General features: G+C 43.6%; 2 protein-coding genes across 5 annotated transcripts in view; one reads left to right on the forward strand and one right to left on the reverse strand.

The window, feature by feature from the left end:
• Positions 1 to 48: 48 nt before the first annotated feature.
• Tcta (T cell leukemia translocation altered) lies at positions 49 to 3,303 on the reverse strand. Its single transcript, XM_071615726.1, has 3 exons — positions 2,897 to 3,303; positions 2,494 to 2,548; positions 49 to 1,460 (listed from the first exon to the last, which is right to left on the reverse strand). The coding sequence occupies exons 1-3, from the start codon at positions 3,117 to 3,119 to the stop codon at positions 1,418 to 1,420; spliced, it is 321 nt and encodes a 106-aa protein (XP_071471827.1). The 5' UTR covers positions 3,120 to 3,303; the 3' UTR covers positions 49 to 1,417.
• Positions 3,304 to 3,472: 169 nt separating this feature from the next.
• Positions 3,473 to 13,292, forward strand: part of Rhoa (ras homolog family member A) — a 49,397-nt gene continuing 39,577 nt past the window's right edge. Inside the window, exons 1-3 of one of the 4 annotated variants that reach the window (XM_071615723.1) lie at positions 3,473 to 3,723; positions 9,861 to 9,956; positions 10,378 to 10,452. The gene's annotated coding sequence lies outside the window, so the exon portion shown is untranslated. Of the gene's footprint in view, positions 3,724 to 4,953; positions 5,031 to 9,860; positions 9,957 to 10,377; positions 10,453 to 13,292 lie in introns of all 4 variants that reach the window. The other 3 variants (XM_071615725.1, XM_071615722.1, XM_071615724.1) reach the window with 3 other exon arrangements.

The following is a 13,292-nucleotide window of genomic DNA, read 5'->3' on the forward strand; positions in this document are numbered from 1 at the left end:
GCCCCCTGTGCATGTCCACTTGCCTTGTTTGAATAACCACACAAGCAATGCACTTCTTTGTTTAATAAGCTACATCCTCACTTGGGCTTGGAGTGAAATGTGAGACCCTAAATGTATATGTGGTGGTGCCAGCAGATGGGTCTGGGGCTATGAAGAAAGCATCATCCTTCAAGCCAGATGACAGCTGTGGAGTGGGTACATAAGCTTGAGTGCAGTGCAGTCTCACTTCCAGTGTTTCTCTGTCACAAAAAATCTACCTAAGCAAAGGCTGCCAGATGGATATGTGACATCTAACAGAAGAAGCAGGCAGTGTGACACTGAGATAGCTGGTGGCCCAGCAGAGGCAAGCAGAAGTACAGCCATTAGGGAAGGAGGCAAGTCCAGAGCCACAATGCTTTCTGGAGGCAGTGTTTGTATAGGGCCATTTGCCATCTACCCTTTTGGAACCTCTCCTGGCCCACTGTAAAGAGGCCAAGGTTGCCTGGCTTGTGGCTCTTTCCTGTTGAGGGTTTCTAGGGGCTGAGATGTGCTTGTGGCTCTTAGGATGAGGCCCCTGATCCAGTTTAAGGTGGAAAATCATGAAGTTGCAAGGCATGAGGAAGTCACTATACTATAAGTGCTTAGTACTTTCCTATGGGGGGGGAGGGTATAGATCCAAGATCCCATGGGTATTTAAACAATATGAGTGAGAAGCCAACCCAGGGGCTCAGCTTGTGGTCTCTCTTTCAGGCACCCAACTTTCTCCCAAGAAGTGCAGAGACATGAGGACAGATGATAAATGACAATTTCCTTTGCCTGGTTCATACGTGGAGAGCTCTGGTTGGGTGAAGGAGATGGGATTTGGTGCTTAAGTGTGGATGGTGCCAGCAGGGATACTCTGCCTTCTACTTAAATGGCCAGCTAAGTAACCATAGAGTAAAAGGCCAGGATTACCTGGTGCTCTGCCAATAAAGCAAAACCAAAGAAATTCAGGAAATTGAGGGCTTCAGGGAGAGCTGATTTTCCTTACAAATCTCAGATTTGGTCAACCTCTGGCTTCTTAGAGTGATATATCACTATGGGGTCACATCCCAGAAGGATAAGAAGGGAGAAAAGAAAAAGATAAGACAGAAAAGGGACTACTGGCCTCCCCACCCAAAGATTTCTCCTGAGCTGACACCGGAGAGAGAAGCAACATGTCTTCTCTCCTTAAGGCACCCGTATCAGGGTAGAGGAAAACTCTTTACTTGCCCAGTACCTGGGACAGTTGGAAACAAGTCTGAATGTAATGGAGGCCCAGTCCTGAAAGCATTGGGGTACTCTCTGCCCCCAATTCCAAACCCCCTGCAGTTGTCCCTGGGGTCTGGGTAGCAGCAGGACCCATTGCAAAAGCCAGCAGACCTCGTGATGCCTCTTGAGACTCTTCTGCTGCCTTCTCTTATTCCCTGTGAGTTTTGAGAGGTTCATTTGCTGCCATTTCCCTGAAGGAGATGGAAAGAGAAGAGACAGAATAATCTCCCCAGCCCCTTTACTCAGCTGGGCTCAGTAGAGCTGCACTATAATTCAGACCTTTAGGCTGATCTTTCACAGCCCACCCAGGGCTTACCATTTTCCCCCTGCAAACCTGTTTTTCTTGGATCCTTACCTTATGGAGCACCCATCCTTCCTTAGTTGCCCAAGACAGAAAGCTGGGCAGTGGTAGTCTTCCTAAATGATCTCTTACCTTCACTCTTGGACCCCTTTATCTATTTGTCATCAACCAGGCAAATTCAGGCCACAACCTTGCTGAGTCAGTCCTTCAATGGCTCCTTAGGCCCTCCATGTCTACATGTTCAAACTCCACCATGACAGCTTTATCTATTCTTATATCACCTGTGTGCCTTGTTTTATCCATTCTCCATGCCCAATACACTAAACCATCCCCTGGCCTTTGATCTCAGCTTAGGTGTCTTGGGAGATGACTTCCCTGATCACCTGTGCCTCTGCACAGCTGCCCCCCCCCCATTATAAATCTCTTGCTCCCTTCTATGAGCGGACCTGGGTTCTCCTTGTTCTCTGGGTCCAGTGTGGCATTTGCCAGTGGTAGAAGCTCAAAGATTTGGTGCCTGAATGCTCTGATAAATTAGTTCTTGTTTTACAGATGAGGGGGTTGACGCCAATGAGATCAGTGTGGTAAAAATAGAGATTGGGGTAGAGCACTTGCCTAGAACAGAGGCAACTGAGGGACTTCCCAAGTGAAGGGCTTGGTCCCACATACCTGCCACTTCATCTCTGAAAATTATGACAGTACCACTAACCACCCCACAGGTTGTTGAACAGCATGCTGGTGATGATTCTCTAGACACTGGTGTCATGCCACCTTGAAGCATGAACTCTTCATAGAAATTTAGAAGAGTGCTGCAAAGGACACTAAGCTGACGAACTGATACCCTGAGAATCCCCCTTCTTGTCAATATCACAGGGATGACCTCTATCTGCCAAGCATGGGGTTGGGGTAGAGACAGATTTACTCACCACGAAGGAAAATGCGTGGAGCCATCGGGTGTGGATCCATTCTGGCCGCCCAGACCTGGAGAAATACATCCAGAGCTGCAGCAGGCTGGGGATGGGGATCTGGGCAGACATTAGCTCAGGTCAGGGAACGGTTATTTTTGGTGGAGAGTGGTGGGGGTTCTAAGGGACTAGTATTATCTGGTGAGGGTTTTGAGGAACAGTTACTATGTGATGGATGGACTGGTGGGAATTCTGGCATTAAAATGGTATGGTGGCACAGGTCAATGTACAACTACAAATTCTGATGAGCCTCTTTGGGGGATCATTAGTAGTCTAAGGAGATTCTATGGAAACCAATGGTACAGCCTAGTAGTGGTGGTGGTGGTGGGTCGGCCAGCCCACGGAGGTTCGTAGGAAGCCTCACCTGGGCGGTGATATAACCCGGTCACTGTGTTCCCGTAGAAACCCCAGGCCAGCTGGATGCCCAAGAGACTTAACACCAACCAGAGCAGCAACAGCTTGAAGAGGGTCACGCGCATGTCCTGCGCCTCCCACTCCCGCAGGAATTCGCTGCCCAGGGCGCCCAGCGCGCCCAGCACCGTGGCCGGCAAAGCATGCAAAGACTGCCCAGACCAAGGTTCCGCCATGACTGGCCCGCGCCCCACCCGGGGTACTGTCACCGCAGTCCCTACCACGCAGGCGTATGGTCTTCCGGGTCAGGACCACCAGTGCGCACGCGTAATAAAAAGCGGAGGAGCCCTAACTCGCTTGCGCGAAGAGTTGGCAGTTTGGGGAGGAGTATTAAACCGCGCAAGCGCACCCAACCCCACCCTGCTTACTTAAAGGATGAGTGACTCCGAAAGCATAAAATAGCAACCGGGTCTTTTATAGCCCCGGAGTTCCCGTGATGCTCCACGCGGCAGCAATGATTGGTTAGGCGTCTTGCTTTTAGGGCGTGGACGTGCTACTGAGCAATCGTGGCTGAGCTGTGAGTGCGCGCCCGCACGCGGGGCCACGACTGGCTCCGGCTCGAGCCCGCTGGGCGCCCGGGGGCGCGCACGTCCCTCCCCGCCCTCCCACCGCCGCCCGCCCTCCTTCGCTCGCGCTCCCCGCCCGCAGCCAGCCGCCCTCCGTCGGTTCTTTCGTTAGTCCGCGGTCGTCTCTGGAGCTACCCGTCCTCGTCTCAGAGCTTGCGACTCACGGACAGGCGTTCTCGGCGCAAAGAGGCCAGACTCGGAGTCGTCGTCTGAGGTGAGCGGGAGGATTCTCTCAAAGCGCCGCTGTTCCCGGGGCCCGCTCGGCACTTTTCCGGCCACCCGCCCACTGCCCCGCCGCGGCCGCGCCCCACCTGCTGCTCCGCGCTGGCTGCTCCAACCCCTGGACCCTGACCCTGACTCCCGGCCGGACCCCTTCCCCGGAGGCGATGGCCCCGCCCGCGCAGTCTCCGGAAGCGCGCCCCGCCGCCTCCAGTGCCCCTTCCCCCGCCCGGCCGGGCCTGGTGGAGCCCTAGCCGCCCGCCCTCCCCAGCGCTTCCTCTCTCGCGGCCGCGCAGGGTTGGGCGGGGACTCCGGGCTGGCGTAGGACCGCACGGTGTAGCCAGCCGCCGCGAAGCGCGCGTAGCGTTGGAGTTGAAATGATAAAGAAACTCTTTACAACTCCATTTTGCCGTTTATATTTAATATCGACATGAACCACTGACTTATAATGGTGAAGATGGTTATACTTTGGATAGATTTCATTTTTTTATTGTATTCTTGGAGAGTGTTGTAATAGGTTGTGTTGAAATTCTAGGAGTTAGGACTGTCTTATTGGAGGAAAAAGGCATTTTTTCATTTAAGAATTTTTTAATGATTTAAGTGAAGTTTCATTAAAATAGTTGTAATTATACACAGCCTTAAGTCACTACCTTAATTAGGAATAATTTAAACATACTTGTTCTTAGTTACTGATTGGATTGTTACTGGTCATCTTCATGAGATTGCACTATTTATACCCAAATCAATTTGGTTAAAAAACCTTGATTAGTAGTTTATAGTGGAAAATTGGCATCCTTTTCCCCTCAAAGTTGGTTCCACGTGTTTTTTAATAGTCCTTATTTAAAACTTTTATCTCTGTTTTTTGTATTTTGACAATATTGAAAAAAAAATTATTGAAGGTGTGTAATCAGAATATAGTGTGTACTCTGCAGATAGATGATTGTCACCTTCAACATAGCTAGATTGAAGATATTCCTTTGAACATTTGACACACGTGACATTGTAAAGGATGACTTATTGAAGGATCTTTTGGGGGGGGAGGAGGGTACTGGGGTTTGAACCCAGGGGCACTTTACCACAGTGCTATATCCCCAGCGTGTGTGTGTGTGTGTGTGTGTGTTTGTTTGAGGAGGGGTGCTGGGGATTAATTCAGGGCTTCCAGCTCAAGCATTCTACCAACTGAGCTGCATCCCCAGGTGCCTCCCCTCATTTTATTTTGAGACAGAGTCTTGCTAAATTGTGGAGGCTGGCCTCAAACTTGTGATCTTCCTGCCTCAACCTACTGAGTAGCTGGGATTACAGGTGAGTGCTATCATAACTAGCTGGAGGATCTTTTTTGATAAGTTATTTTGAGGTTCTGTCTACTTATGTAGGGTAGTGATGGCTCTTGAGGGAAATGAAATAGATCAGATGGAACTTGGGTTCTTTTTTTTTGTGGTGCTGGAGTTTGAGCCCAGATCCTTGTGGGTCCAAGGCAACAAGGCAGGCACTCTATCAACTGAGCTATATCCCCAGCCCTCTGTTTTTTAAAGCTGGTGAGTTGAACCTAGGGCCTGGAAAGTCTAGTACTTAACTTACAGGCTCTATTCAAATAAAATTCTGTACTGGAGGAAAGAGAATAAGAATATAACTACCAACAAATTTCTTCATAGATCTAGAATTTTAGATCCAATAGGAATCTTCAGGATTTGTAGACCAATCCCATGTGCAGGTGTGGAACTGAGGCCCACAAACTTGAGAGTACTTCCCGAGATGTTACATCTAGTCAGGTATTCTTCATGTGCTCCCAAACAGCTGGCCCAGAGTCAGCTGAAATTCAGGGATTCCAGTTTACTCAAGTATTTTTCTCTTTTTTACCTTGCAGATTGTGCATAGTTGGAGAGAATCTAAAAAACTCACTTGCCAACAAATTTCTTTAGCTTTCGTAGTATTCATTTTTCTGTAGCTGAAGTGTCCTGATGGTATTCCGGTTGAGAGAAATAGTTAAATGTACAGGGTCCCTTGCTGACTTAATCCTGGCTTTAAGTGTTTGGATGTTTATGAAGGACCAGCTCAGAGGGAGGCTCAAGATTTCCCTGCTCCAAAGGCAGCATTACTAGATTCAGCTAGAGTGTTTTTAAGCAACTCTTTTGACTTGATTTAGGGTGGGATGGGGAGAAACTGCATGTATCAAAGTAAGCAGTTGCCTGTGCACAAGCATGTGGTAGTGGTGTTACTGGAGTGCCCTCCCCACTTACTGGGGATCAAACCTAGGGCCACGCTTGTATACCTATTAGGCAAATGCTCTACCAGTAGCTCCTCTATTGCTTGAGATAGGGGGATCCTCCTTCTAGAATTACAGGCATGCCCCACTGTGTCCGGCCCATTTGAATATTTTCATAGTCTTAATTCCTTTTCTGTTTGTCATTAGCCCTATTTAAAAGTTTATTCTGGTCATGTGGGGGCATAAGTTATTGGGAGAGTTAAAAACAAGGTAGACCTTCAAGGGTGTTTCTTGTTATTGGGGTGGAGTCAAAGTGGTGACAGGAAGATGATCTTCTTAATTGTCCTTGGAAGCCCAGAGATTTGTTTACTCTGTGAGAAAACTGATATTTCAACTTCTAAAAGAACTACTCTGGATTTGATGGGCTTCTATAGATAGCACAGTGGATTTAATTGCATTTTGCTACTAGTGATAAGGATATATGGTACATAATCACTAGATTTTAAAATTGCCTTTTGTAGGTTTTTTTTCCCCCTCCTCCATCCTCCCCATACTGGGGACTGAACACAGGGGCATTTTACAGTTGAGCTACATCCTCAGCCTTGTTTTTAAAATAATAATTATTATTATCTTTTATTTATTTTTATATGGTGCTGAGGATTGAACCCAATGCCTCACACATGCTAGGCAAGTGCTCTTATCACTGAGCCACAACTGCAGCCCCTATTATTATCTTTTGAGACGTGGTCTCCCTAAGTTGTAGACCTCAAACTTGCAATCTTTTGCCCTGCCTCCTGAGTAGCTGGGATTATATAGGTGCACCATTCCTGGCTGGTAGGGACCTTTTAAAACTGTAGATAGACTGGGCATATGCCTGTAAAGTCAACTGTTTAGGAATCCTGAAGCAGGAAGATTGCAAGTTCAATGCCAGCCTGGGCAATTTATCAAGATCTTGTCTTGAAATAAAAAATAAAAAGGGCTGGGGATGTAGTTCAGTGGTAGAGCACCCTGGGTTCAATCCTTATCTCTGAGGAAACAAAGGTTCCTAAGTGTTTTGTCCTCCCTGTTTGCCTGTACCTATATATTCTAACCGTATTTTATTAATTATTTTTATGGTGTTATTGAATTGAACCTAGGGCCTCGTGCATATAAGCAAATGCTCTATCACTAAGTTATACCCCAAGCCACTATATTTTGCCTTTTGTGGTGCTGGGAGCTGAACCCAGGGCCTCATGCACTTGCTAGGCAAGTGCTCTGTCACTGAGCTCCGTTCACCAGTCCTATGATTGTATTTTAAACTTGTTAGTGGTAAACGTCTGAATGTAGCATGCCTTTTGGGGGCATGCTCGCTGTTCAATATTTGTGACATGAATAAATCAAATTTCCGGGGCTGGGGTTGTGGCTTAGCAGTAGAGTGTGTTGGATTTGATCCTCAGCACCACATAAAAATAAGTAAATTAAATAACTGTATTTAATAAGTAAATAAATAAATAAAATTTCCAAAATAGATTGCAATTACTGTAAAATCCCTGTTTCAAATATTTCTATTTCAAGTGACTCTTTTTTGGGTAGGTGGGGGTACCAGGGATTGAACTCAGGGGGGCAGTTGATTACTGAGCCACACCCCCAGTCCTATTTTGTTTTTTGAAACAGGGTCTCACTGAGTTGCCTAACCTCTTATAGTTGCTAAGGCTGGCTTTGAACTCATGATCCTTTTGCCTCATCCTTCAGAGCTGTTGGGATTATGGGCGTGAACCACCGCACCTGGCTCAAGTGATTTCTTTTTTTTAAAAAAATATTTATTTTGTAGTTGTAGTTGGATATAATACCTTTATTTTATTTATTTATTTTTATGTGGTGCTGAGGATTGAACCTAGGGCCTCACATGTGCTAGGCAAGTGCTCTACTGCTAAGCCACAACCCCAGCCCTCAAGTGACTTCATTTTTAATCTGTGGTGCTATAGTAGTAAGAGAAGGTTTTGTGTACTCATAGTCATGGTAGTCATGTGACTGAACATCAGGTACTGAAGCACTTCATTCTGGGCACTGATTTTAGCTTATACTGGTGCTTGCAATAAATGAATGCATTTTGATTATTTGCCAATAATCAAATATAAGATACAGTGTTAAATTGTAACTAGTAGGCAGTTTATAACAAACTGAACTGGAGTTTTGTTTTGGTTTTTGTTTTAGTTGTTGATGGACCTTTATTTATGTGTGGTACTGAGAATCCAACCTACTGACTCCTCACACATGCTAGGCTAGCACTCTATCACTGAACTACAATCCCAGCCCAGGTTTTTTTTTTTTTTTTTTTTTAAATGAGGATGGATAGAATATGTTTAAGCACATTTATGATAATATCTTAAATTCACTTGAAGGGAAAGAGGAAAAACAAGTAAGTTTGGAGTGGAGTTGAAAGGAAAAGTAGGAAATAAAATTAGAGAGATGGGCAAGGATAGATCACGTAGTGCTTTTAGGACATGAAAGTTCTTTGAGTTTGTTCTGAGAAAAGATGTTATTAGTTTTTTTTTTTTTTAAAGCAGGGGAATAACATGATCTCATTTTTTAAAATTTTTATTTTGGTGCCTGGGATTCAACCCAGGGGTACTTCATCACTTAGCCACATCCCCAGCCCATTTTATTTTTCAAGATAACGGTCCTACTAAGTTACTGAGGCTGGCTTTGAACTTGAAATCCTCCTGCCTCAGCTTCTTGAGCCCCTGGGATTACAGGTGTGCTCAACTATGCTGAGCTCTGCTGATAATGGTTTTTTTAAAAAAAAAAAAAAAACAAGAAACTGCCCAATGCTGTGGTGCACACCTGTAATCCCAGTGACTTCAGAGGTTGAGTTAGGAGGATTTCAAGTTGAGAAGAGCCTCTGAAATTTAGAGAGCTTCTAAGCAACTTAGTGAGATCTTGTCTCAAACTATAAAGATAACTGGAGACTATGCCTATAATCCCAGGGGCTCAGAAGGCAGAGACACGAGAAGACTTCGACTTCAGAGCCAACCTCAGCAATGGATGAGGCGCTAAGCAACTCACTCAGACCTTTTCTCTAAATAAAAATTAAAAATAGGGCTGGGGATGTGGCTCAGTGGTTGAGTGCCCCTGAGTTCAATCCCTGGTACCAAAAAAAAGGGGGGGGGGGTTGGGGGCAGGGGACATAGCTTAGTGGTTAAGCACCTCTGGCTTCTATATCTAGTACCAAAAAATGTAAAAGCCAAGAAACTAGAATCACTCTCTGAGTAGGTATAAATTTGAGTCGATTCTGACTTATTTTTATGGTGCTGGCGATTGAACCCAGGCTTTGTACTTGCTAGCCAGGCTTCCTATCACTGAGCTGTATATCCAGCTGTGGGTTTTTTTGTTTGTTTGCTTTTTTGGTTTGATTGTTTGTTTGAAATAGGGTCTCATTTTGTTGTCAACACTGATCTGGAAATTGTGAACTCAAGTGATCATCCTGCTTTAGCCCACCAAGTGATTAGAACTACATTACCATCATGTCTGGTTCTATTATGATTTTTTTTTTTTTAATAAAATAATCTCTGGCTGGGGATATAGCTCAATTGATAGACTGCTTACCTCAAATGCAAAAGTCTCTGGGTTCAAGTCCTACCACCACACACAAAAAAACATTAATAATAATCTTTAGTACAAAAACCAAAAAATTTTCACTGTAGTCTAGACAGGATATATATGATAACTATAAAATTCCTCTAACTTTGTTATGTATTTGAAAGGTTTTTGTTTGATTTAATATGATGTTAGGGATAAAACCTAGGAGCACTTTACCACCGAGCCACATTCTGAGCCCTGATTATTTAATTTTTTTTTAATTTATTTTTTCTTTGGTATTGGGGATTAAACCCAGGGGACTTTACCACTAAGTTACATCCCCAGCCTTTTTATTTTTTATTTTGAGACAGGTCTCATGAAGTTTCTGAGAGCCTCACTAAGTTGCTTAGGCTGACCTCAAACTTGAGATCTTCCTGTTTCAGCCTCCCAGGTTGCTGGTATTATAGGTGAGCACCACTGGTCCTGGCCCCAGCCTTTTTCATTTTTTGAGACAGGGTCTTGCTGACTTGCTTGGGCAGGCCTCCCAATTTGAGATCCTTCTTCCTCAGCTTTCTGAATGGCTTGGATTACAGCTGTGTACCACCGTACCCAATTGAAAAAAAAAATTATAATACAATGTTGGGGGAAATTACATAAAAATTTTTTGCTTTTAAAGGGGAAACTTTATTTTATAATGTTTGCAAAATAAGGTTAGGTGATGGAGGCCAAGGACTGTGTAAAATATGATATATTTTATGATATGTAAGTTAAATAATGCACTTTTTCTCTTTTCTGGACTTCGGGTAAGCCCATTTACATCTTGTCCTTTGTTGTTTTTCCTTATAAAGTGAATAGATATAATTCTTGATATTTCTTATATTTTTATAGCTTTTCATCTGGGAAGTTCAAGGTACTTTATACAACTTTGGTCACAGGCCGTGCATTTTGCAGCACATTTGTAAGGTATGTAAATAGAAGTCTTTTCCATTTCCCTTTCCCTATGGAAAAAAGATTATTATTAATGTAAACTCTGGAAATATGGGTGCATCATTTCTATTAATGGTCCTCTTGTGCCAATCTTGAGGGTTTTTGTTGTTGTTTTGCTGCTGGGCTTGAACTTTGGGGCTTTGGATCCTTAAGCACGTGTTCTACCTCTGAGCCACACTCCCAGCACAATCTTGTTCTTTATCTTACTGTAACTCTTTTTCTCTGTTTTTATTTTTCAACTTTTTTGTAAAACAGATACTCCTCTAACTTCCTCTCTTTCATTCCAAGCAACATTTTCTTCTTGGATGAAGATGTATTTCTGAAATTAGACAAGATTGGATGTGTTTTCTTCTTACTCCTTCTGTTTTTTATTTTTTTAGCTGAGTAGTTTGGCCATCTTAACAATGTACTGTCTGTGAGGTGGTATAATTGTCAACAGAATGAGGATTGAGGATAATCCTTTCTCTTATTGGAGGGGTTGGCAGTGAGACTGGTTTGGAAGGGAGAAGTATTAACAGTAGGTACAGTAGCCTATGCAGGAGCTCTTCAGTTATTGTAATTTATTTTTGCAGTGCTGGGGCCAAACCCAGGGCTTTGCACATGCTAGGTCCTAGGCACTCTACCATTGAGCTATACCCTCCGCTCTCTTCAGATATATATTTAGTTGTAGATGGACACGACACCTTTATTTTATTTGTTTTTATTTTTATGTGGTGCCGGAGATCGAACCCAGTGCCTCACACATGCTAAGCAAGGGCTCTACCACTGAATCACAACCCAGGCCCCTCTCTTCAGATATTTTAAACTGGTTGCGAATAAAGGAAATTGTAGTTTCTTAATTTAATTGATGACCTGGTAATTATCCTGGTCTGGTACCATTTGGCCATCTTTTTTGTTTTCCTTGGGTCTGAGTGCATTCTGTATATGGAAAAGTGAGCTGTTAAGGGGATAAGTATTCTAATTTGGTGAGATGAGCTCCCTGGCAGTGAAGACATCTTGTTGGTAATAGTTTGTTGGCTTTGAACTCTTTGGCATAGTAGGAGAGATAGTGAAGTTAGTTTGTGGTTTTGTCATTATTCTTTCAGTAACAAATGGTTACTGAGTAGCTACTGTATGTTAGGAGCAGTTCTGGGATACATCTGAAGAAAAGAGATCTTCACACATGGATTTTTTCCTACTAGTAGGGGAGACTGGTGATAGATAAGTAAAGAATAGACTTGCTTTTTTTAAGAGAATAGCAAAAAAGCTTGAATAGTAGTAGAGTCTAGAGAGCAAGCAGGGAAAATGGAAAAAGTGAGATTATAGAGGTAGGCAAGAGCCACATCTGCCTCAATATAGTCAGAAGATGTGAGTTTAGAGTTTATTTTTTGGGAAGCCATTGAAGAATTTTTATGGCCTGAGAGTGATTAATCTAATTTGTATTTTTGATAATGTAGACTTTTCGTATGTGAGGGGGTGTGTGTGTATGTGATGCTGGGTATTGAACCCAGGGCCTCTTGCATACAGGGAAAGCACTTTACCACTGAGCCACATTCTAACTTCTACTTTATGTAGAATAGCTTACAAGGAAGCAAAAACGGAAGCAGGAAATCTATTGGAGGCTTTTTAAATCCACTGATAGATGGTAGTGCCTTGGACAAGAGCAGTAACACAGGAGGTGGTGGATTGATGATAATAATGAAAGGCATGATAATACCCTTTTTGGATAAATTGCAAGATATGGCTTAAAACCCTAATCTGTGGCCAAAGATAAGCCCCATGCAACTGTTGGGCATAGGAGGCAACTAATTGCTCACCACTGGGCATGGTATTTTTGCTGTTTCATAAGGCTTGAAATGGATTCTCCAGTAACACATTTGTGGTTTGATTAAAGTTCATCTTCCTTGTAAGATGGCAGACTATTTCATAGTTGTTTTTTCAGTTCATTGTTACGTTGATGTATTAAAAACACAAAAAAGGCAAAAGTAAGGTTATACTTTAGCTCCATGTGTTTGCTAAAAGTAGATTATTTTACAGAAATGCTGATGGCCTTGTAATTATAAAAGACAGTTCTGGCCAAGTGTGGTGGTACATATCTGTAATTCTAGTGACTCAGGAAGTTGAGGCAGGAGGATCACAAGTTCCATGCTAGTCCTGGCAACTTAGTGAGACCCTGTCTCAAAAGAAAAAATGAAACTGGGCATGGTGATCCCAAAGCCTTGCTAGTTGTTAGGATTGGACTGAATTTGTGAACCTCTTGCCTCCTGTGCCTGGATTGTCAGAATTGATAATAATGAAAGGTATAATAATACCCATTTTTGATCTTGGTTTGTGACTCTGTCTTTATTTGGTTCTGTAATCATTTTGTTTCACTCTTTGTTTTGTTTTGAGACATCTTATATGTTGTCCAGGCTGGTAGAACTCCTGGGCTCAAGCAGTTCTTCAAAGTAACTGCCATCTAAGTGTGTTCTACCCCACCTGCTTATTTTTTATTCTAAAGCATCAGAAAATAGTAGCAACAGAGATGGGACTCTCCAAGTAGGTGGAAAATGCAGAAAAGTAGCTGTGTGTGGTAGCACATGATTGTAAAACCATTGATTTGTGAGGCCGAGGCAGGAGGATGACAAGTTTGAGGCCAGCCTCAGCAACTTACGGAGACCCTGTGCCACCCCCTTCACACACACACACACACAAAAAAAAAAAAAAAAAAAAAATTGGCTGGGGATGTAGCTCAGTGGCAAGGCACCTCTGGATTCAAACCCAAGTACCCCCAGCCTCTCAAAAAGAAAAGAGAATGCAGAAGAGTAGATGGTAGGGTGAAGATTTTTCTCCAGTTA

This window comes from Marmota flaviventris, chromosome 8, assembly GCF_047511675.1.
Source record: "Marmota flaviventris isolate mMarFla1 chromosome 8, mMarFla1.hap1, whole genome shotgun sequence".
Taxonomy (NCBI): domain Eukaryota; kingdom Metazoa; phylum Chordata; class Mammalia; order Rodentia; family Sciuridae; genus Marmota; species Marmota flaviventris.

Coding starts and splice junctions, on each gene's coding strand:
- Tcta (XM_071615726.1), bottom strand. CDS start 3,119: ATGGCGGAACCTTGGTCTGGGCAGTCTTTGCATGCTTTGCCGGCCACG. Junction 2,549..2,896: donor CGGGTTATATCACCGCCCAG/GTGAGGCTTCCT, acceptor GTATTTCTCCAG/GTCTGGGCGGCCAGAATGGA. Junction 1,461..2,493: donor TCCACGCATTTTCCTTCGTG/GTGAGTAAATCT, acceptor CATCTCCTTCAG/GGAAATGGCAGCAAATGAAC.